General features: G+C 34.7%; 2 protein-coding genes across 8 annotated transcripts in view; one reads left to right on the top strand and one right to left on the bottom strand.

The window, feature by feature from the left end:
* FAM227B (family with sequence similarity 227 member B) overlaps nucleotides 1-26,123 on the top strand; it is a 315,059-nt gene that overhangs the window by 110,333 nt on the left and 178,603 nt on the right. The window lies entirely within an intron of this gene.
* The window catches only part of FGF7 (fibroblast growth factor 7), a 64,345-nt gene continuing 58,934 nt past the window's right edge, over nucleotides 20,713-26,123 (bottom strand). Inside the window, exon 4 of the mRNA XM_002753469.7 lies at nucleotides 20,713-25,119. Within this exon, the coding sequence (XP_002753515.1) occupies nucleotides 24,925-25,119 (195 nt within the window). The 3' untranslated portion in view covers nucleotides 20,713-24,924. The remainder of the gene's footprint in view (nucleotides 25,120-26,123) is intronic.

The following is a 26,123-nucleotide window of genomic DNA, read 5'->3' as shown; positions in this document are numbered from 1 at the left end:
TTCACCACTCCTATTCAATATAGTACTGGAAGTTCTAGCCAGAGCAATCAGGCAAGAAAAAGAAATAAAGGGCATTCAAATAGGAAAGGAGGAAGCCAAATTGTCTCTATTTGCAGGCGACATGATAGTATACCTAGAAGACCCCATCGCCTCAGCCCAAAAACTCCTGAAACTGATAAGCAACTTCAGCAAAGTCTCAGGATATAAAATCAATGTGCAAAAATCACAAGCATTCCTATACACCAATAACAGACTTAAAGAAACCCAAATCAAGAACGAACTGCCATTCACAATTGCTACAAAAAGAATAAAATACCTAGGAATACAACTCACAAGGAATGTAAGAGACCTCTTCAAGGAAAACTACAAACCACTGCTGAATGAAATCAGAGAAGACACAAACAGATGGAGAAACATTCCATGTTCATGGTTAGGAAATATTGTGAAAATGGCTATACTGCCCAAAGTAATTTACAGACTCAATGCTATCCCTATCAAGCTACTATTAACTTTCTTCACAGAACTGGAAAAAACCACCATGAACTTCATATGGAACCAAAAGAAAGCCCGCATAGCCAAGTCAATTCTAAGCAAAAAGAACACAGTGGGGTGCATCACACTACCGGATTTCAAACTATACTACAAGGCTACAGTAATCAAAACAGCATGGTACTGGTACCAAAACAGAGATATAGACCAATGGAACAAAACAGAGGCATCAGAGGCAACACAACATATCTACAACCATACAATCTTTGATAAACCTGACAAAAACAAGCAATGGGGAAAGGATTCCCTCTTTAACAAATAGTGTTGGGAAAACTGGCTAGCCATGTGCAGAAAGCAGAAACTAGACCCCTTCCTGACACCTTACACTAAAATTAACTCCAGATGGATTAAAGACTTAAACATAAGACCTGGCACCATAAAAACCCTAGAAGGAAATCTAGGCAAAACCATTCAGGACATAGGAGTAGGCAAGGACTTCATGACCAAATCACCAAAAGCATTGGCAACAAAAGCCAAAATAGACAAATGGGACCTAATGAAATTCCACAGCTTCTGCATGGCAAAAGAAACAGTTACTAGAGGGAATCGGCAACCAACAGAATGGGAAAAAATTTTTGCAGTTTACCCATCTGGCAAAGGGCTGATATCCAGAATTTACAAAGAACTCAAGCAGATTTACAGGAAAAAGGAAACAATCCCATTCAAAATTGGGCAAAGGAAATGAACAGACACTTTACGAAAGAAGACATATATGAGGCCAACATGCTCATCATCACTGGTCATCAGAGAGATGCAAATCAAAACCACGTTGAGATACCATCTCACGCCAGTTAGAATGGTGATCATTAAAAAATCTGGAGACAACAGATGCTGGAGAGGATATGGAGAAAAAGGAACACTTTTACACTGTTGGTGGGAGTGTAAATTAGTTGAACCATTGTGGAAGACAGTGTGGCAATTCCTCAAGGCCTTAGAAATAGAAATTCCATTTGACCCAGCAATCCCATTACTGGGTATATATCCAAAGGACTATAAATCGTTCTTCTATAAGGACACATGCACACGAATGTTCATTGTAGCACTGTTTACAATAGCAAAGACCTGGAATCAACCCAAATGCCCACTGATCATAGACTGGATTTGGAAAATGTGACACATATACACCATGGAATATTATGCAGCCATCAGAAATGATGAGTTTGTGTCATTTGTAGGGACATGGATGAATCTGGAGAACATCATTCTCAGCAAACTGACACAAGAACATAAAATGAAATACCGCATATTCTCCCTCATAGGCGGGTGATGAAAAATGAGAACACATGGACCCAGGGAGGGGAATACTAAATACTGGGGTCTACTGGGGGGAAAAGGGGAGGGCCAGAGGGGGAGGAGGGGAGCTGGGGAGGGATAGGCTGGGGAGAAATGCCAAATGTGGGTCACGGGGAGAAAGGAAGCAAAACACACTGCCATGTGTGTACCTATGCAACTGTCCTGCGGGTTCTGCACATGTACCCCAAAACCTAAAATGCAATAAAAAATTAAAAAAAAAATGAATAGCATAACGAACTCCCATATATCCTTTACCCGCCAATTATTTCTGTATGTTTTGTTCTTCAAATCATTCTCTTTCTTCTTTTTTCACATAAGCATTTAAAGATTAAATTTTTCTAAGCACTGCTTTAGATATGTTGTATTTTGCCACTTAATTTAAATTTTCTAATACTTACTATAATTTCTACTTTGACTCATCAGTAGGTCAATTATTTAGAAAAGTATTGTTTAATATCCAAAGGTTCGGGACTATTCCAGATACCTTCAAATTACTTTATTCTTATTTAAAAACTACTGTGGTCTGAGGACATACTTTGTATTACCTTTTGCAATGTGTTAAGACTGTTTTATGGTCCAGAACGTGGTCTGTCTTGGTGAACATTCCATGTACACTCAAGAAGAATGTACATCTGCAGTTAAAAAAAAAACTCAATTAGATCAATGTGGTTGATAGTATTATTCAGATCTTCTGTATCAGGAGTCAGCAAACCATAGCCTGTGGAGTAAATCTGGTGTGTAGCATGATTTTATACATTCTATGAACTTAGAATGGTTTTTACATTTTTAAAAGTTGTTAAAAACAAAAGCATTAAACAAAATAAAGAATATGTCACAGAGACTACATTTGGCCTGAAAATCCTACAATACTGAAAATCCTACAATACTGAAAATCCTACAAGACTAGCCTTTTATAGAAAAATTGCTCACCCTAATTTTGTCTTTATTGATATTTTATTTAGTAGTTCTATTAATTACTGAGAGGGGCTATTAAAACATCTATAATTTTAGAATTATCTATTTCTTCTTTTAATGTCATCGATTTTTGCTTTATGCATTTTTAAATCATTGAGCAAATACACTCTTATTATTAAGTTTCTCCTTTGATCATTATAAAATATTCCTTTATAGCTATGATAATTCTCCTTTTTTGAGTTCTGTTTTATCTGATCTTAATATAGACACTTCAGATTTCTTACACTTATGGTTTACATGGCATCTTTACTCATCATTTTACATATAACTAGTTCATGTTTTTATAAAGTATACTTTCTATAAACAACCTGTAGCTGAGTCTTGTTTTTTTATTTAGACTGACAATCTCTTCACTTTAATTTGGAGTGTTACTTCATTTATGTTTCATGTAATTATTGATATAGTTAGTCTTATTTCTACTAGTTCCTATTTGTTTTGAGATTTATCCCATCTGTTTTTTGTTTTTCAGTTCTCCTGTTTTCTTTTGGTTAATTGAATATTTTTATCATTCTATTTTAATTCCTCTGTTGGCTATTTACCTATACCAGTTTTGTATTTTTTAAGGCTGTTTTAGTGCTTACAAAATGCATTCTTAAATTATCAAAATACTATCTGAAGTTAATATTGTTCTACTTCACTTAAAATATAGGACCTTGGAGCAGTATATTTACATATACACACCCCTTGTCTTTTGTGCTGTTGTCAAATATTATATCTGCATAAATAACAGCCTCCTATTATATAGTGTCTTGAGTTTTATTTAAAATAATTACTTTTTTTCAGCTTTTTTGAGATCTAATTGGTGTACCATAAGCTGCATATATTTAAGTTTAAAATTTGATGAGTTTGGACATATGTATTAATCTGTAAAACCATTATAACATGAGCTAAAAAAGCAATCTATCACTTCTAAAAGTTCCTTATGCTTTTTTTTTAATTCTTTCTTACCACCAATCCCCAGGCAATCATTTATGTGATTTTTGTCATTATAGGTTAGTTTGCAATTTTCTAGAATTTTACATAAATAAAATTATATAGAATGCATGCTATTTTTCTAACATTTTTTACTCCACATAGTTTTATTGGGATTCATTCATGTTGCTACATGTATTAATATTACTTTGTATTGCTGAATAGTAGTCCTCCATAGTAGGAATGTAGTAGGATTTGTTTATCCATTCATCTCTTGGTAGATACTTGTATTGTTTTCAGTATTTGGATATTATAAATAAAGCTGCTATGAACATTTATGTACAAGTATATGTTTTGACATAGGATTTTATTTCTCTTTGATGAAAATCTCATAGTGAAATGGCTGAGCAGCACAGACATGTAATACATGAGGTCATTTTTGCATTGCTATAAATATATATCTGAACCTGGGTAATTGAGAAAAAAAAGAGGCTTAATTGGCTCATGGTTCTATAGGTTTTACAGGAAGCACGGTGCTGCTGTCTGCTCAGCTTCTAGGGAGGCTTCAGGAAGCTTACAATCGTGGCAGAAAGCAAAGGGGGAGCAGGCGCATCACATGGTGAAAGTAGAAGCAAGTGAGAGAAAGTGGTAGGGGAGGTGCCACACACTTCTAAACAACGAGATTTTGTGTTAACTCAGAGTGAGAACTTACTTATCATAAAGGGAATGGCCTGAGTCATTCATGAGGAATCTGCCTTCATGATCCAGCTGCCTCTCACCAGGCCCCACCTCCAACACTGGGGATTACATTTTGCAACATGAGATTTGGGCAGGGACAAATATCCAAACTATATCATTCACCCCCATCCCTCCCAAATCTTATCCTTCTCACATTGCAAAATACAATCATGCCTTCCCAGCAGTCCCCCAGAATCTTGACTCATTCCAGCATTAACTCAAAAGTGCAAAGTCTTATCTAAAACAAGGCAAGTCTTTTTCACCTATGAGCCTATAAGGTCAAAAACAAGTTATCTGTTTTTCACAAGCAATGGGGCAAGGATTCCATGTTTAACAAATGGTGTTGGGAAAACTGGCTAGCCATGTGCAGAAAGCAGAAACTGGACCCCTTCCTGACACCTTACACTAAAATCAACTCCAGATGGATTAAAGACTTAAACATAAGACCTGGCACCATAAAAACCCTAGAAGGAAATCTAGGCAAAACTATCCAGGACATAGGAGTAGGCAAGGACTTCATGAACAAAACACCAAAAGCATTGGCAACAAAAGCCAAAATAGACAAATGGGACCTAATCAAACTCCACAGCTTCTGCACGGCAAAAGAAACAGTCACTAGAGTGGATCGGCAACCAACAGAATGGGAAAAAATTTTCGCAGTCTACCCATCTGACAAAGGGCTGATATCCAGAATTTACAAAGAACTCAAGCAGATTTACAGGAAAAAAACAAACAAGCCCATTCAAAAGTGGGCAAAGGATATGAACAGATACTTTACGAAAGAAGACATATATGAGGCCAACAATCATATGAAAAAATGCTCATCGTCACTGGTCATCAGAGAGATGCAAATCAAAACCACATTGAGATACCATCTCACGCCAGTTAGAATGGCGATCATTAAAAAATCTGGAGACAACAGATGCTGGAGAGGATGTGGAGAAAAAGGAACACTTTTACACTGTTGGTGGGAGTGTAAATTAGTTCAACCATTGTGGAAGACAGTGTGGCGATTCCTCAAGGCCTTAGAAATAGAAATTCCATTTGACCCAGCAATCCCATTACTGGGTATATATCCAAAAGACTATAAATCGTTCTACTATAAGGACACATGTACACGAATGTTCATTGCAGCACTGTTTACAATAGCAAAGGCCTGGAATCAACCCAAATGCCCATTGATAATAGACTGGATTGGAAAAATGTGGCACATATACACCATGGAATATTATGCAGCAATCAGAAATGATGAGTTCGTGTTGTTTGTAGGGACATGGATGAATCTGGAAAACATCATCCTCAGCAAACTGACACAAGAACAGAAAATGAAACACCGCATATTCTCACTCATAGGTGGGTGATAAAAAATGAGAACACATGGACACAGGGAGGGGAGTACTAAACACTGGGGTCTATTGGGGGGAAAAGGGGAGGGCCAGTGGGAGGGGGAGGTGGGGAGGGATAGCCTGGGGAGAAATGCCAAATGTGGGTGAAGGGGAGAAGAAAAGCAAAGCACACTGCCATGTGTGTACCTACGCAACTGTCTTGCATGCTCTGCTCATGTACCCCAAAACCTATAATCCAATAAAAAATTAAAAAAAAAAACAAAAAAAAACAAAAAAAAAAAGCAAGTTATCTGTTTTTCTTTCTTTTTTATTTATGCTTTATGTTCTGGGGTACATGTGCAGATCGTGCAGGATTGTTACATAGGTATTCACATACCATGGTGGTTTGCTTACTTCCAAAATATAATGGGAGTATTGCCATTCCAAAAGGGAGAAATCAGCCAAAAGAAAAGAACTGAAGGCCCAGTGCAACTTTAAAACCCGGTAGATGCAGCCATTAAATGTTAAAGCTCTAAAATAACCTCCTTTGACTTTATGTCCCACATCTAGGGCACTCTGGAGCAAAGTGTGGGTACCAAAGGCCTTGGGCACCTTTACCCTGCGGCTTTGTGGAGTTCTACCCCCATCGCTGCTCTCACATTTTATTGAGTACCTGTGGCTTTTTCAGGTGCAGGGTGTAAGCTGCCAGTAGATCTGCCATTTTTGGGTCTGGAAGGCAGTGACCCCCTTCTCACAGCTCCATTAGGCAATGCCCCAGTGTAGACTCTGCGTGGGGGCTCCTACCCTACATTTTCCCTCTTTACTGCCCTAATAAAGGTTATCTATGAGGGCTCTGCCCTGCAATGGGTATCTGCCTGGGCGACCAGGCTTTTTCATACATTGTGAAATCTAAGAAGAGACTGCAAAACATTCTTCATTCTTGCATTCTGTGCACCTGCAGACTTAACATCATGAGGAAGCTGCCAAATCTCATGGCTTGCATTCTCCAAAGTGGCAGCTCAAGCTATACCTGGGCCTATTAAAGCCCCAGCTAGAACTGAAGCAGCTGAGATGTGGGGCTGAAGACTGTGCAAGGCAGCAGGTCCCTGGGCCTGACCCATAAAGCCATTTAGTCTTCCTAGGCCTCAGACCTGTAACTAGAGGGCCTGTGTCTTAGATTTCTGGGATGCCTTCAAGGACTTTTTCTGTTGTCTTGGCTATTAGCACTTGGGTCACTTTTTGTTATGCAAATTTCTCTAGCACAAGTGATTGCTACAAAGCCTACTTGAATTCTTTTGCCAAAAAATGCCTTTTCTTTCTGTGCCACATGGCTAGGCTGCAACTTTTCTAAACTTTTGTGCTATCCTTCCTATTTAAATACAAGTTCCACATTTATTATTCTTTTGCTCCTCCGTCTGGGTGTAGGCTGTTACAAGCAGCCAGGGTTACATCTTGAATACCTTGTTCCCTAGAAATTTCTTCCATCAGATACCCTAAATTATCGCTCTGAACTTCAAGCTTCCACAGATCCCTGTGGTAGGGAAACAATGCAGCCAAGTTCTTTGCTGAGGTACAACGCAGGTGACCTTTGCTCCGGTTCCCAATAAGTTTATTATTTCCATCTGAGATCTCATCAGGCTGAACTTCACTGGCAATATCACTATCAGCATTTTCACCACAACATTTAACTAGTTTCCAAGAAGTTCCAAACTTTCCCTCATCTTCCTGTCTTCTTCTGAGCCCTCCAAACTCTTCTAGCCTCTCCCCATTATTGCAGTTCCAAATCTGCTTCCCCATTTTCAGATGTCTTTACAGCAATGCCCTACTCCTGGTACAAACTTTCTGTATTAGTTCATTCTTGTATTGCTATAAAGGAATACCTGAGACCAGGTAATTTACAACAAAAAGAGGTTAATTGCCCCACTGTTCTGCATGCTTTACAGGAAGCATGGTGCTGACATCTGCTCAGATTCTGGAGAGGTCTCAGGAAGCTTACAATCATGGCAGAAGTTGAAGGGAGAACAGGCATGTCACACGGCAAAGCAGGATCAGGCAAGAGGTGGGCAGAGATGCCACACACTTTTAAACCAGATCTCATGTGAACTCAGAGCAAGAGCCCACTTATCACCAAGGGAATGGCCCAAGCCATTCTTGAGGGATCTGCCCCCATGGTCTAACCACCTCCCATCAAACCTCACATCCAACACTGGGGACGATATTTCAACATGAGATTTGGTTGGGGATAGATATCCAAACTATATCATGTATGTATAACATTTTAAGAAATTGCCAATCTCTTTATCCACAATTTTACATTTCTACCAGTATACAAGTTATAGTTACTCTACTTCCTTACTAACACTTGATATGGTTTTTTTAATTTTAGCTATTCTTGTGAGTTATATACTGGTATTTAGTTACATTTTATTTTAATTTCTCTAATGACCAAACATGATGAGCTTCTTTTCGTGTGCTTATTTTCCAGCCATGTATCTTCTTTGCTGAAGTGTCTTTTCAAATATATTCGCCATTTTTATTTGAGTTGTTTGTCTTCTTATTGAGTTGTAAGAGTTTCTTTATATATTTTATGTTTATTTATTTAGTTAGTTAGTTTTTAAAAACAGAATCTTGCTCTGTCACCTAGGCTGGAGTACAGTGGCATGATCATAACTCACTGCAGCCTAGAAAAAAAGTTCTTTATGTATTTTAGAAACAGATTCTTTTTCAGGTATATATTTTAGAAATATTTTCTCTCAATATGTGACTTGCCCTTTTATTTCTTAATAACATCTTTTAATGAGCAAAAGGTTATAATTAGGGGAAGCCCATTTATTAATTTTTTTCTAATACAGTTTGTGCTTTTGGCATTCTATTTAATAATTTTTGTAAGCCCAGTTTCACTAACATTATATTCCATATTTTCTTCTAGAAATTTTACATAGCTTTATAGTTGTAGCTCTTACTTTTAGGTCTCTAATTTATTTTCAGTAATTTTTATTAATTTTATGTGTAAACATCAAGAGTCACTTCTTTGCATATTGCTTCAGCACTATATGTTGAAAATATTATCCTCTCTTCATTGAATTACCTTGGAAATCAATTGACCATACATTTTGGTCTATGTCTGTTCTCTGTATTCTGTTCCACTGATGACAATACGCAGGTACCTTTAAAACTATAGTTTTATAGCATATCTTGAAGTCAAGTACTATAAGTCCTCCAACTTTGTACTTATTTTACACAATTATTTTAGTTATTCTGGATTCTTTTTATTTCCATATTAATTTGGAAAACGGCTAGTCAGTTTCTAAAATATATACTCAGCCAGTTTTATTTTAAATACATTGACTGTATTGACCAATTTGGGGAGAATTGATATCTTAACAAATTGAGTTTTGTAGTTCACAAACATAGAATATGCCTATGTTTATATAATATTTCTTTAATTTATCTCAGCAATGTTTTCTAGTTTTTACTATACAGACATATCTTTTTCTAATTATACATGGCATTTAAAATTTTTAATTTTGATTATTCATGCTACTGTATAGGAAAAAACTTTTACTTTGCATTTTTATTGGGTGCATGTATATTTAGAATATTTCAGTCTTTTTGTTGTGTTGAATACTTTATCATTATGCAGTGCCCTTCTTTGTCCTTCTTGATTATTGTTGTTTTAAAGTCTCTTTTGTCTGATATAAGAATAGCAACCCTTGCTCTTTTGGTTTTCCATTTGGCTGATAGATCCTTTTCCATCCTTTTACTTTGAGTCTGTAGGTATCATTCCATGTGAGATAGGTCTCTTGAAGATAGCAGACTATTGGGTCTTGCTTCTTTTTTCAGCTTGGCACTCTATGCTTTTTAAATGGAAAGCTTGATAAGTATATTATGTAATTTATTTATCCCTAAATATTGATATATACTTTTTATATCTGATGCTAAAACATGACAAGATTTTTTTGTTTCTAGATGAGATGATCTAAGCTGTGGGAGCAAAGACCAAGTTATAGTGGCTGTTTCTTTTCATGTATTATTCAGAATTTAATTTAATAATTCATGTTCAACCTGGGAAAATCTTCAGTTTGGAATATGTACTTGATAAAGTGTGTTAATAGACACTTTAATAGACTTAATAGACCTAAGGCTCTGTTAAGAGCCTTACTCTCATAAATGATCTTTTCATGTGACAAGTGGCTTTTATTACTTTCTTTTATAAATGACAAAACCAAAATATAAGTTGATTAAGTAATTTTTCCAAGACCACATAAGTGATCAGTGCTAGAATGTGAATTGAAATTGAAGAAATCTTGAGAGAGTCTGAACTCTTAACCACTTCATATACTGCCTATCAGCCATTTGATTTTACTGGCTTATATTTATATTAAGGCTTAAAATTATCATCGTAGAATAAGAGTTGTAACTTACGATAGTTACCATAGCCTTAATTTTTCCTTTATGGCAAATGTGAATGAGTTTTTATGTCTTTTCCTGGATTAAATTTCAATAGATGAGGGTCAATGAGGAAAGATGCTAGTAGAAAGGCCAGAAAGATAGTAGAAGATTGGATAAAAATTTACTTGTTTTCCAGTTTTGCGAATGAATTTCTCTAGAGATAGCAAACAATGGTTAGGGGAATTGGAAAATTTACACTTCGGGTGCATAGGCACAATGGCGGCAATGGGCCAGAATTTCTAAACCTCTAAAAGAAGTGCAGCCTTCATTGGGAATTACGTGTATACCACACATTACTGTTTTTGATGGTGGAATTGAAAGAGAAGTTGTACCATTTCAAGAAAACAGAGATCACTACAGAGGTATATTTTTCTAAAATCTTTTGCTTAGATTCTGACTACTAGGAAATCTACTTAAGAAAGAAGTTTGTTCAAATTTAAGAGTTTCAGTTTTGAACTTTGAACATCTCATATTTCTCCAGAGCTCTAATCTACTTTTAAAACTATCTTCTGTGTTTTTATATTAGTTAGTGGTCAGTGAGTGCCTCTCTTCCAAACATTGATTTTGTCCTTGGTGGCAGAATGGGACATTAATTCACAGTGAGAAACTGAAACATTTTTATCCCATAGGAAATCATTATAAAGGGGCTTGGCTTATGGTATCTGAGAGCTTCCATATCCTGCTTGTTGCCTTACAGTTTCTTTGTTCCTTATCTCCAGTCTGAACACCGCCATCATTGTGAAGAATTCTCTGAACATAAAATTTGGATAATTTATTTATTGGTGCCATAAGCATGTTTTTGTTTGGAGTCTTTCCTATTGTCTCTAATGTTTCTTTTGCTCTAATGTATTCAACTTGTACATAAAGAACTTTAATGCCCTTGAGAAGGTAATACAACCCCTCTGAGCTTTATTTTTATAACTGAAAAATGAGGTAAATAGAATATTTCTATATTCCCCTTTTCTAGCATTTTGTTCTTTAATAACTTCTATCCATAAGTGCTGAATAATCTTCCAAAGTGGTTGTTGACTGGTCAGTTGTGATTAGTAATAGAGACTGGTGGTTTAGGATTCATGATTTGAGAGCTCCCCCTTCTCTATAGCTGTATGTGTGTGGGGGGAGGGTGGGGGTGCGCTCTGTATATACTAAAACCATAATCTGTGTGTTGTAGGTATGCTAAGGCAGATTAAGAGCAGAACCAGAGTAAATCATTACTGTTACTAATGTTTTAGCCTTCCATATGCATGCATATGCACATATGTGACTTTCAAGAAATAATCTGTGCTCCATATATACTGCTGCCTTAGAATTGCTTCTTCTAATTTAAAACATAATTTCTTCTTGACATTTGAGATGCTTGTCATGTGGAATTAACTTTTTTTCCAAAATTTTAACGAAGGACTTTCTGTTTTTGTTTTTAATGAAATAAACGCACAGTGGATAGTTAAAATTTGCCTTCCTAACAAAATGGCATATCTCCCTTTTTAGGACTAGAATGTAAGCAGTTATAGAATTTCAGTATCTGTAATGACTCATGATTTATAAGTCAGCTCTTCTTAAACATTGTATTGTTAGATTATTTACAAGACTAAAGTTTTAATGTTAATTTCTCTTATTATGGTACAACACCATTTAAGCTTGTGAACTCAAAGATCATTTATAAAAAGTATTTTTATAACTCTCCCCTGATTTCTAAATCCATTGCTTTCTCTTTATTTGGATTTTAAGGTTAAAACATTAACAAGTCTCATTATTTTTATAAACTATAGCTTAAACCACAAGCAATGAGAAAAATCCTTATATTCAACTAACATGTACTTGTACATATTTAGTACACATTTCTGTACTTGGCACTGTGGGGAGATTAAAAAAACAACAACACAGTATTTGCTCATACACAAGTACTAGGTGATACTTAGCAAATGACATGTCATAGAAATATTTAAAGTAATAGCCAGATGGGTTAGGATTCCTTGTGTTATAAAGGGCTACTAGAATTTTATCATTTATTTATTTATTTAGAGACAGAGTCTCACTCTGTCGCCCAGGCTGAAGTGTAGTGGTGGGTTGTTGGCTCACTGCAACCTCTGTCCCCCCAGGTTCAAGCGATTCTTCTGCCTCAGTCTCCTTAGTAGCTGGAACTATAGGCGTCTACCACTACACTGAGCTAAATTTTTGTATTCTTAGTAAAGGCAGGGTTTCTCCATGTGGGCCAGACTGGTCTCAAACTCCTGACCTCAAGTGATCTGCCTACCTCAGCCTCCCAAAGTGCTGGGGTTACAGGTATGAGCCACTGTGCCCAGCCCTACTTGGATTTTAGTTTGCAACTCTAATTTTGCTACCTCTTCACTATTAGCAATGCTCAAGGATAATACAAAAGAAACCATTAAAAGTAGGATATAAAATAGCACTTTGAGAACTAAGCCAGTAAAATTTCCACATTATGCTTTTAATTATACATCATTAAAAGAAAACCAAGAAATTTTGCACAGCTGAGTGAGGAAACCCCAAAAATGTGCTATTAAGATGGTCAGACATACAAACTCCCAATGTGGTAGCAATTTAGTAAGTTGTATTGTTGTTAGCTGTATTTTATACTATATAAAGAAAGACTATATGAACAGAAGTGAAGTGAATAACATAAGGCAGAGTAGTCCAAGAAAACTGAAAACTGGCAGAAATTTAAAAGAACTATTCAGACTATCGAGTTACATTTCATCATAATTGGGAGAATATGTATATTTCAAACCCATTCAATCTCCTTTTACTTTGCTGCCAGGCTCACCAAGAAATTTCAAGTTATTTAACTTTCAAGATAATTTTCCTTGTCTACCATAAGGTCACCTGCAGATACGTCCCCCAGATATATTGGTCTGTTGATTGGTAGCAGTAGTCAGAAGTGCTGGTTTTAATTTTAAAACAGTGGGTTTTCATTATATTATGATTATTAACATATTATGCTAAATGACATGAAAATGCCATGTAATGGAGAGGTGACTGATAAGAATTTGAATACCTGAGAGATTTAGTCATCAGTTTGCACTAAACGTGGTGATAACATTTCTATTCATTTGCAACAGTCACATTTGTATCTGCTTAAGTATTAGAATGATTCTTTATAATAAAGAGTGCTTATTATTCTGTCACTGAATTGGAATTGGCTTGTCCATTTGTTTAATGAATATTTTCTGAATGCAATGAATATTTACTGAGTTCCTTATATTTACTGAGTATTAAAAATATTAACTGGGTGCTTAACAGATACTCTTAAGGGAGCTTGGGATACAAAAGGGAACAAAACAGACAGTATCCTTTTGCTTATGGAACTTGTGGACTAGTGAGGAGAGACAGACAATAACCAGCAAACAATTAAATAAGTTACATAGAATGTGTAGTAGTCATATGTATACCTACCACACACCTCTAGACCATGGTATAAATGCTGTGCAAGGAAAAAAGAGCCTCCAACTGAGCAGATTGCAGGGGTAATAGTATCCTAAGAGAGCAGCTAAGTTTTCATTAGAGTAAATCAGTGCAGGGTATAAATCTAGCAAAATGTTAGGAAAAGTTTTCACTGATAAAGTACATCTTGTAAAATGGACTTCCAAGGCAATACTGGACCTTGTTAAACACAGAATGAAGTCAACCGGAAAGTTCGCAGCAAAAAAACTGAAATTGCAGTTCTTGGCAATATACATTTCTTTATTCAGTTGAACTTTTTTAACTTATTGCTAACTCTATGTTTAAGGTGTGTGTGTGTGTGTGTGTGTGTGTGTGTGTGTGTGTTTCCCACTAAGGCAATAGAGATGATACTGCTTTGGCAGTTGTTTAATATATGCATATTTATATTTAAGATTTAAGACTTAAGCATTAAAGTTGCTGTTAGGGTCAAAGCACAATGTTAACTTATACATTGCTCTACAATTGACATGCTAAAGACTTAGGAATTTTTTTTCTTGACTGTCTGTCAGCTATCCCTTATGGTTCTTAGTGTTTCAAAGGCTCATTTCTTCCAAATCTGATCTTCATAAAATTACTTATATATATTTGGAAATGTAATTGTTTTAAATTTTGAAGCATGGATTTTATTATCACTATTACAGTGCCTGACACTGCACTATTGACTACACACATGCACACACACACATTTTATACATACATATATACACACTCAGACCCCTTTATATATTTGTGTAGCTGAAATAGATGTGGACACATATTTATAAAACATAGATGTGCATGTATTTGTGTTGCGTAAGTAGATAAGCATAGCTAGATGGATAGATAGACATACAGGTATGTCTATCCATCCTCTATAGAGATAGAGATAAGGATTCTCCAAATGCTAGATTAATGGCATAGATTGACATACAGTGGGAATTCATAGAAGAGAAAAATCATTGTAAGGCAGGTATACATCTGGTAATAATTTTTTGAAGAGGAGGACCTTGATTTTGTTCTTAATGACAGAGCAGGGTGAGAATTGATAGTGAGAAATTGAGACGTTCTGGATGATAGAGACAATATAGGCAAATCCCAGAGACACAATGAAGTATGTGTATGTATAGAAAATGATATGCATAATGGTCTAAGGAGACTGTGAAGTTTATGAACAGTGAGGAAATTGGACCAGATAGATGGAACCAATTTGTTGACCGTTTTGGTTTCTAATTTAAATAATTTTACCCAAATTCAGTGAGCCATAGAGAGACAACATGGGTTCTACAACTGGTAATTGACATAGTTTAAATGACATTTTAGGAATATTAGGTAACTAAACAGGAATTGAGACAATGAGGACTTGGAAGAAAAACAAATAGGATGCTATTGCTAAACTTTAGGCACAATTTAATGAGTTCATGAAAGTAGTGAGGAAGAGATGAGACTGAGGGATATTAGGTAAGAAGAGTTTAGCAATCTTGGTGATTACTGGATAAAGGAACAGATTCAAGAAGAAGATTCGGGACACAGTCACCACTCAAATACGGTAACAATGACTACATTATTATGAAATTATGGTTTCAGTAAGTTTAGTTAATTGAATGAGATGAGCAATGTGGGTGCCAGATTTGATCATTCGTGTAGAAGACTGTGCCATTTATTCCATCAGTGTGGCACCAACATCCCAGTCTTCCAGCTCCATAAAAACTGAATGTGGAGAAGATAAATTTTTTTTAAAAATCACATTTGCCATTGTTATTCTGATAATAAAGATGATATATATTAATGTAGAAAATTTGAAAATAAAGAAGTATTTACAAGACAGTAAAACATCACCTGTGATTTAACCTTAATAACATTAAAACATGGTAAATATTTCTCTTCTGAAAGGGAATAAAAATTCCAATATTACTTTTGAAACAGTGAATGGAGCTAATTAGGAAGATTTATTAGCAAGAAGATAACATTTTTCTTTTTTCATTATAGAACAATATCATAAAAGTTGAACAAATGAGTAGCTAGTTGAGTAACATGTACAATAAATGAGAAATATGAAAAATTAACAATTAACATTGTTAACTATAGAAACTTAAAGTTAAATTGAGGTAAGCACTGTCACCTAGCAAAACAATGACAGAGAGGAATAAATAAAAGGAGGAAAAGCTGAAAAATGTTACATGATTCATTCTGTGAACACCTATGAGCACGAATTGCTGAACACACTAAGCTTTCAGCGATGAGATGAGGTCGTGCAAAAGCAAAAAGCTTTGATCTCTTGCTTTTCCTAATTGATTCTATTTAAATTGTATATAGTTCTAGCATCCCTATCAATGCTATCAGCTATCTTATGTTCTCAAACCTGTGACTGATAGTATTTTATAGAAGAAAGAATAGAGGTGTCAAAACAGGAAAAGTTAAACTGAAGAAAAAAAAAGGCCACTGTGACCTCTTCACCCTCCATTTCCCATCTCAGAATCTAAACGTGGTCACCTTTGAGTAGACAGGCCTGCGAGCACACCCACTTAGGGCAGTGCTACCTGCTGATAACACAGGCTCTCCACCACCCAACCCAAACCATGGGAATTTGCAACAGGGGAGGAAAAAAGAACCAAAATTTCCAAGGCCCTGCTTTTTTTCTTAAAATTACTTTGAAAAGGAAATTTGTTTTTATTTTTTTATTTACATTTTTTATTTTTGTGCATATTGTTAGGGTCAGTCATTTTTAATGATCTCGGATGACCAAACCAGCCTTTGGCTGTACATCTGACTTGATGTGGTGTGACTATGTTCACTATAATCTCAAAGGAGAAAAAAAATTTCGTAAAAAAGGCAAAAATGACAACAGAAAAACAATCTTATTCCAAGCATTCCAGTAACTTTTTTTGTGTTATGTACTTAGCTGTACTATACGTAGTTTGTTTGTATGAGATGGTTAAAAGGCCAAAGATAAAAGGTTTCTTTTTCTTTTATCCTTTTTTGTCCATGAAGTTGCCGTTTATTTATATATATGTATTTTTTGGCCTGTTTGATGTATGTGTTCAGCAATGTTGTCCAACAATAAACAGGAATTTTATTTGCTGAGTTGTTCTAAAAAAAAAAAAAAAAAGTACAAAAAAAGAAGCAAAACAAAAAAGGAGAGATGTGTTTTTACCTCACAAAGTGACTACTGCATTTGTTAAACAATGTGTTTTTAAAAACAGTTTCTAAAGGACTTTGCCAGTATATAACACTGACCTTTGTATAGGAATAGATAAGATTATGTAGGCATGATGACAGTACTGGAAAGATCTTTGTATTTAAAATTTATTATTTATTCTATCAATAGATCATTAATATGGATTATTTAGTAAGCCAGTGTTAATAGTATTAAGTACTTTTTGAGGTTCTATTTCCTTACTAGATTCCATGGGAAATTTTCATTTTTAATTTTATCACACTTAACACATATTTATCATACAGTGCCTGATACAAACATGGTAGAATTCTCAATATCTGCTTGTTTAACTGAAGTAGATGAAGACACATATACATAAATATTGTGTTTATATCTATATATATATGTGTGTGTGTGCAATGTATTACTATATTAGAGTGCAATAGGATTCAGAGATGGAAAAAAATATTGTTAGGGGGATGGTTGGGAATAGTTAGTTAAACTTGAGCTTTGTCCCTAAGAGCAAAGCAGGATATGGATTGATTGACAGTGGGAGGTAGAGATATTCTAAGCAGTGGGGACAGTATAGACAAAACTCAGAGGCAGAATCAATTTACAACTTGTGTAAATCATGATAAACCCAGCAGACTAAAGAAACTATGAAGTTAATATTGAACAGTGAGAAGTTTGGACAGTCAAGTTAGAGCCCATTGTTTGACAGCTTTGGGTGCTAGTTTAAGAGGTTTAAACTAAATCCAGTAGGCAAAAAGGAACCAATGTGGGTCTTCAAATGGCAACTGACATAGTTAAAGCAGTATTATAGGAAGATTAAAGAATTAGGCAGCATATAAGATGGGAAGGAACTTGAAACAAGAATGATTAAGGAGCTATTGCTAAATTCTAGGCATGAAGTAATAAAGCTATGGAAGGATGAAGAAAGAGATGAATCTGAATGGATGTTGAGAAAGAAGTTAGCAGAGTGTTATGATTTACTGCATTCACAGTCAAAGGGAAGGAGACACAAGAATAAGAGCTGACTAAATTTTGAGCATAAAAATTAGAATATTTACTCCCTGCACTGCTGATTAGAATGCATTTTGAAAAAACTTTCTGAAAATCAGTTTTCAATTATATTTCTTATAATCATCCTAAGAAAATCAGAAATATAAAGAAGCATATGCAAAATATTCATATTTATCTTAGTAAAAAATTTTGAAATAACCAAAATAATCAAAAATAGGAGATAAACAATAAAGAAATAATAGTAAAGTAGAAGCTCTCTCGTCTAGCCTAGTTGTATCTATTAATTGGTTGATTAATAGAAAAATTTCAGTCAAGTGGGGAATCATTAAGGTGATATGTACATGCCCTAAATATTTTATATTTACTTCAAACATCAAAAGTTACATTTATTTATCATTTTTTGATGTCGAGCTATGGCCTTTCCTCCTTTCCTCAGTGTATCTGCCAAGCAACTTAAGTGTATAATTTATCTAGATTTTTATTACCTTTTCTTGTTGTTTTGCCCACACCTGATTCAGCAGCAGAGTTTTTAATTACTCACCTTATTCTATTGACACTTCTCAGCCACTATGAGGACAGGCTCCTATTCTGAAGAATATGGAAAACAATTACAGTTTTAAACAGAGGATGCATGATCTGAAATATATTTTAATTCAATCACTCTGGCTGCTGTGTTTGAGAATGGACTGTGCTGGGGGAGGGAGGACTTTTGTGTACTTTGTATTCCACAATCATTCTGATGCAAAAACAACTGTAGCTCTCTTTCTAGCGTTTACATTTCCTGGGAGCCTCAATTGTGAATAGCAGAAAATACGGAGGCATCTAGGAAAACCTAGGGGCAGGAGTGGCTGAGAGGGAATAAGACTTTGCAAGGTGTTTAAAGAAGAGGCAAAGATTGTAGGACATAAGAATAAATAAAAGTTCCTCTTCAAAGATTCTTCTTTGCTTGTTAAGAATAAATAATAATTTCTTCAAAGGTTGATTTACTTTAAAGCTTTTGATAGTAATCTTAAAGTAGCTATTACTCATAATAGAGAAATAAGTATATTCTGTGTTCTGAGCTTCTACACTTTAGCCCAGTTATTTGCCCTGACATGTCTGGACAGGACCAGGCAAGCCTGGGCTCATAGCTTATTCGCCTTCCTTATTTGGAAGAGGGTTTACCCCTCTTAGCATTCCTCAAGTTACTTCCTCTTTTCCTCTGTTCTCTGTTGCCTTTACCTATTTAGGAAAGTTAAGTTGTTAGCCAACAGGTGCAGACTAGACTGTGAGGTTCAGTTCCAGCCAATGGAATCAGGTCACAGCAGTAGGGTCTAGGTGCCAAGATCTGTTAGATATAAATGGCCCTGCCCCCTCTTTGTTCAGTGTCCTCTTGTAGCAAGATGGCTAATGGGAGAACCCTTTCTGCAGAAAGTAAAGTTGCCTTGCTGAGAAAATTATATTCAAGTGCTATAGCCATTGCAGCACCGAAAATTTACATATAACAAAGATGAAGAAGCATGCATAGTTCCTAAAGAGGTTTTTTGGTTTTTGTTGTTGTTTGCATTTACCTAATTAGTTCTAAACTTCAGAGGCACGTTAGAATCTTCTGGAGAGTTTTAAAAATACCACTCCATGGGCTGCCTCTCATATCCACTGTTGTAATTAGCTTGTGTTCGGGCCTTGGCACCTCTTACTCTCTCTCACTCTCTGAGTTTTACTGAGTTTTACCCAGCAAGAGCAAGAGAGGGAGAGAGTTTTATATATATAAAGAGAAAGAGAGAGAGAGAGTGTGTGTTTTATATATAAAAAGAGAGTTTTATATATAACAGGGGATACCAGTATGTACTTACCATTGAAATCAATTGTTTTCAAGTCTTTTTAGGTCTTGTTCTCAGATGGTCTTGGGCAACTTGTGGCTGATTGCCTTCATCATTTAGAACAAAACACTCTGTGGCCCAAAGGAATTCTAGCTGACATTTATGATCTTATTCTCTTGAGATAGGGCAGTTAAGGGGAGGGTTATATTTATGTTGAGCCTGATGGCAGGGTAATTTGCTTCATGTAGAGGCAAAGGGATATTGTTAGTTTTCCAGCTGCATTGGGAGTTCTAAGTAGGCACATCTCAGGCTAATAGGATGCCCAGGCTGTGGTTCAAACATTTTCTTAATTATCCTGTGTAGCAGTGGACCACACAGTATCCCTCAAGGAAGAATCAAGAATATTTCCACAGAGAATATACATATTTCATCTCTTTCTCTGCTGAATAGATCACCACTGAAAGCCATGAATTACTCTTATTAGACCCTGTAGAATCCCAGCTTATGACAGTGACATTGAAAGCATCTAGTTTATGACTTGGATTAGGCAGCCTGTAAAATGGCTTCTAGTGATCCCTAATTTCTGGTATGTATAATACTCTCCTCATGAGTGTAGGCAGAAGTAACGTCACTTTTGAAACTAGAATATATATATATATATATATATATATATATATATATATGATTATATACGTATATATGATTATATATATGATTATATATATAAAATATATATTTTTTTTTTTAAAAAAAGCTTGTGGCTTCCATTTTGGGTATTTTATCTCACACTCTCTGATTTCTTGCTTCATGGGAAGCAAACTGTAAAGTTGTAAGCAGTGCTAAGGAGAGGTCCATGTGACAAGGAAGTGATATGTCCTGACAACAGCCAGTGAGGATCTAAGGTGGATCCCTTTCTGAGTTGAATATTGAGATAGATGGCTACAGTCAAGGTCAACACCTTGATTGCAGCCTCATGAGGAATTCTGACAAGAGATACATCACTGAACCATGCCCGGGTTCCTGAGCCACATAAATTATGAGAAAACAAATATTTGTTTGAAGCCATTAAGTTTTAATTTGTTACACAGCAATAGATAACTAACACATGGAAGGATTCATCAAGAGAAGGGTTTTTCCTGTTTAAGTGAAATGTTATTTTCATCTCACATTTCAATTATTAGGATATAAAGGAAAGAAAATACATTTGGATAGGCTCTCATAATTCAGTGATAAGGATTTGGAATATGCAACCACATGATAATCAGGAAATAAAAGGAAAACATAAGAGACATCTTCCCAGATGAGAGTAAATGTCTGGTTCCCTGAGAGGTATAGTCTGAGAATGGAGAAATCAGATGTTACTGGAAAGAGGTTAGGGCTTAATTATTTCTTGCTTCATGTCAAGTCTTTTCAACTCAAGAGAAAGTAGATTTTATTGACAAACCATTCAAAATTAAAGGATAGGTGGAAGCATATGTGGCCCTGAAGAAAAAAGTGACCTTCATTGACAGCAGCAGCTTGGTTGAATAAATACTGTATAGAAGTGGAATAAAGAGTAGCTGATAACAGTGCTAAAATAGTTAGACATAAAGTTTTAATGAGCTATTTCATATTAAGATGCACATTGAGAATCCAAACCAGAGAGACTAGTTAATAGATATTTTCCCAATTCTGTTTTAGGGTGATCATAGAAATGATACCCACAAGTTAGTCATAGTGGCCTGCATCCATTTTGATATATCGGTGATGTATTCTGATTGGCCAATAATCACCCATACTGGCTGTTAAGTATTTTTAATATCACTCCTATATATAGTGAATTTGAGTTCTGGTGTTTTTTAGCTTTGTGTTTTTTATGTTTAAGGTTGGATTATGGGAGGCAGAGAATCTCTTGTGTCTTATTCATGCTCAAGTAAGTCTCAGTAGCATTGGGTGTAAATAAAACTGCAAATCATTCTGAAGCATCAATTTTGCTTACTGGTGTTCAAGTGTAGACATTTTCATATTAATGCAACCACTAGTATATTGTGGAGTAAGATGCAAAAATCACGAGTCTTAAAAGAAATGTCTGTGCTGGGCCCCCTTTGCATTATACCCTAACCTCTTATTTTATACCTCTACTATTAGAGATATTTCAGTAGAAAATGGTGAGAGGTACTGTTTTAGAGTTTTTGTTGTTAGTGGATTGTTTTTACTACCGCTAGGTCCCGTAGTACATCTTTATGTTCTTTGGCAGTCTAGAGAACCAGAAGAGCAAACTCTATGAGATAGAAATCCTAAGAATTTACCTCCAGCATCCCTTCACTTCTGTCATTAAATTGAATTTGTAGCCAACACAAAGGCTGACAATTTATACTATAGCTTTTATATTTTTATATTATAATTTATATTATGGCTTATGTCAAAATGCTTGGTTCACTGCTTTGAAAGTACCTTTTTGTTTACTTTTATCATTTCATATTTTAATTTTTTCTGATTGTTAGAAACTCATGTATTTTCTCTGTCAAAGAACATTTTAGAAAGGCTTACTCTGCTTATAAGTATATTTTGCACAGTGCTTTCCATTTATAAATAAAAGGTGAATAGGAATCAGAATTGAAAACTACATTATTTATTTTCTCCTTTTGAGTCAAATCATCACAGTGTAGATTAGTCATTGTGTATGAAGTGCATTGCCAAAACATAGTCACATTTGTGTGCAAATGTAAAGGCTATCTCTCAATAGAAATAAAAAACAAAAAACGCAGAAGACCACTAGTTAATAATACTGATAATCTAAGAGGAGAAAGCATATGCTAACTGATATAGACTCTCGTGACAGTTGCATATCTATCCAACTGCATGACCTTAGGTGTATCAAAATATCAATTTTCTAGTCTACAAATGAGTAAGAGAGATGGAGACCCCTTACAGTTTTAAGATTCTAGAATTCTGTGTGTAACTAGAGCAAATTTCATTTTCTAAAATTTGCATAATAAATTTAAAAATAGGAGAAAAGTAATTAAAGTATGTTTCTTGAAGTCTTTTTCAGGTGACTTATACTATCAAGAATGGATTTACCACTAAATACTGCTTTTGCCTAATTCAGCATTGCTATGTAATTTGATGGAAGTATAACTCCATAGACAAAGAGTATTTGGTCCTAATGTAGCTTATATTTTATATGTATATACACTATTTCTATTTAAATTTCTGTATAGTCATGTTTACCCTTTTAAAAATGAAGATTAGTTTTATTTTATGCTTTCTATTGTATATAAGCATTGAATTAATTCATATTGAAAACTGATTATGGACAGATAGTCTGCTAGGCACTGAGGATACAAATATGAAAAATTAAGTCCTCCTCTGCCCTCAATATGCTCACAAAGCTCCAGTTACTGAAGCCTGATCTCAAAACCTAGGCTAGTAAGGTCCTTGAATCAGGTGATAATTCAGAATCCTATTCATGCTCTCTCCTGGTAATATATCTGAGGATGGGCAATTTTTTTCTAATTTCTTACAGCCTGTGAACCACAAGAAAATCAAATGAATCTATTGTTTCTTTTGACATAGTATATTCATATATCTCTCATTTATAAATGTATTACCAAATACTATTTATGTAAAGGGACTTGAATGACAAATATTTTGAAATTAAAACCACAATGGTTAGCATACCTTTTAATTTAGATAAATGTTGACTTCCTATTGGTGAACATATAAAGTGCTACCAAGATCTACCTATGAAAGAATTTTGAAGTGGAAATTCATCTTTGTAATAATCCTGTTACCTGTAGGCTGCCCTCAAGCCTTCATGACATTCAGGGCCCCTTATTCCTAACTGTATCTTCTATTTTGGGCATTGTGCTCTTGCCATCTAACAGGAAAACAACTTCCAGTGCTGCCACCTTTTGAATAGCAGAGATTTCTAAAGATTAGAAAATTACTGCATTTAAATATACATAGTTTTAAAATAAGATACTTTTCTATTCATGCATTCAAATATATTCTAACTTTAAAATCCTATAAATTCTTTTATTTGTAATGCCTTTACTTATATGATCCAATTAATTGTTAGGAAAATGTGGCAAAGATTTTTTACATATTTGTATTGTTCCGTGTCAGACATTTATTGTAAGCATTGCTTCAGGCTCTCATTTTTGTCTGCCTTCCAAGATTTGCTGGCCCAAGTGCTATGTGCTAGACTTGATGTCAGTCACAAAGCGGGAGGGAAACTTGCAGTTGAGCCAGACAGTGTTGTTATTCCTTTAAAATTGAAAGCATATGAAACAGATACAGCTTATTAAGGTTGTTTTTTTTTTTATAAATAACATAAACTTAAATAACAAAACAGTAAAGTTCAAATACAACTTAAAATAGAGTTTAATGCTGTAACCATAGGAAAAAAGCATGATTATTTGTGGGAAGAACATTATTAAAAGCCATATTCCCAAAGATGAATTATACAAAGATAGATTATGTTACTTGAAAAAAACTTAAGGATTTCTCAGTTTTACCTGGAGGAATTATAAAATGTTAATTTTGTGGCAAGTGACATGAAGTACAGTATTATCCTCAATCACTGTTACTATTTTATATACAAGATTTTTGGAAACATCCTTTTAGCAATGCCTTTTCCACTTGAGAAGCATTAGGAATTTTGTTCTTGTTAATAGGTATAAGCATGTTCTAATCCTATACTTTGGTTAAATCATCTATTTTATTGACTTTAATAATAGATTATTTTTGAGGATTTTTTTTCTGATTAGAGTTTAAGTGGATTATAATTTTTTATTAGAAAGCATTTAAAATACTGTTCATCTTCCATAGTTAATGTGGCTTGATTATCTGACAAATCCTGCCAACAGCCTTTAGGTCTGACATATCTTATATAACATAATCTGCATTATTATTATTATAGCAGCCATTTTTTAAGCAGATAGGAATATTTAAATAATTATCAGATCAAATCTAACATACTCTTAAGGGTAAATTAATTTAAGAAAAAATGACTATTACTAACACCATGATTGTACAACCAGTTTTACAATTTTTTACAACCTTTAGTTACTAAATCAGATTTTTGTGTATACTTTTCAAATCTTACTTTAATGCAGTGTCTTAAACATAAATGCGCAAGTCCAGCTTGATCAGTTTTTCAGTAGTTTTCCAGCCTTTCTTGGTTACTAAAAAATAAAAGGAAAGAAAATTTTGAAAAGAAAGAAAACAGTCCACTTAAAGAACTCCCTGCTGGAATTGTTTCTTTATATACCATATACAATTAAGTTATTGCCATAGGAAGAAAGTGGGCTGTTTTTTGTTCTTTCTTCGTTTTTTTTCCTCTTACAGGAATCCCCTTTTGATTTAAGGCAACAAACATTTCCCCTCCATTGTGTGTCCATTTAGCTGATGCATATGTGTTGTAGTGGTTTTCTAAAATTAGTTCTTTGAAGTTACAATCTTCATTGCAGTCTTTCTGTTAAAACAAACAAACAAACATTATCCAAATGATTTGTAGAGGGGCTCAATTTAAACAGAGAGTAAGCAGGTAATATTTGGTAGAATTGAAACATACATGAGTTTTTTTAACCCTCAGGTGGAGCAGGTCTAATGTGGTTTATTAGCAATACCTATGTAGTATGTTTGCATAGAAAGGTATCTTAAATTTAAAACAGAAAAACAACATAATACACAGTTGGTTATGAAATATGTGTAGCTTTTTGGCAGTACATGTCAACTGTTCTTTAAAATTAGGACCTATTTTCCTAAGTAGCAGGCCTCATATTACTATTCCCACATCACTCATTGTTTAACCACTGGGAATTTGGTGTAGCTAGCAGAACCTCTGCCTCCCTCAGGTGAGAGACTTGTTTCACAACTTTTCTTTATTTACTTTTATATTGTCTCCAATGGTAATGGAAGATAAAAGGTTAATTTGTATGTTCATCCATGCAACCATTTTTTCATTCAGTTAAACCTATATTATTATATAATTAGTCTGTGCCAGGCATTATGCTGAGCTGTGAATACAAAGGAAAGCCAATTATATTTTATTATAGTGGGATGAACTGTTACATATTTTGCATTGTAGTGAAGTGGGAACAATGTGAATAATTAAAGTTCAAAGCCCATGGTTGTGAGATTGATGTTGATAAATGAACTAAACACTTCAGGATATTTTTTCCCAAGAATTTTCATGTCAGCAATTTGCAAATTGGGTGAACTTTAACAAAAAGAGCTTTAATACTAGCAAATGGAAATTTTGGATTTTAAATATCTAAAATGCACATGGAATTTTAGAGCTGGAAGGATCCTTAGAGGTCAGTTAATTCAACTCATTTTATAGACGAAGAAACCAAAGACTAAAGAACAGGCTATTTCTCCAAAGTCACACCGAAAACATTTTTTCTTAATATTTGAGTAAAAAGTGTTTTAATGAAATCATTAAATTATACAGTTGGAGATAAATTAATTCAATGT

This window comes from Callithrix jacchus, chromosome 8, assembly GCF_049354715.1.
Source record: "Callithrix jacchus isolate 240 chromosome 8, calJac240_pri, whole genome shotgun sequence".
Lineage (NCBI taxonomy): Eukaryota > Metazoa > Chordata > Mammalia > Primates > Cebidae > Callithrix > Callithrix jacchus.
Note: the sequence above shows the minus strand (reverse complement) of the source record. Positions and strands in the feature narration are given on the sequence as shown.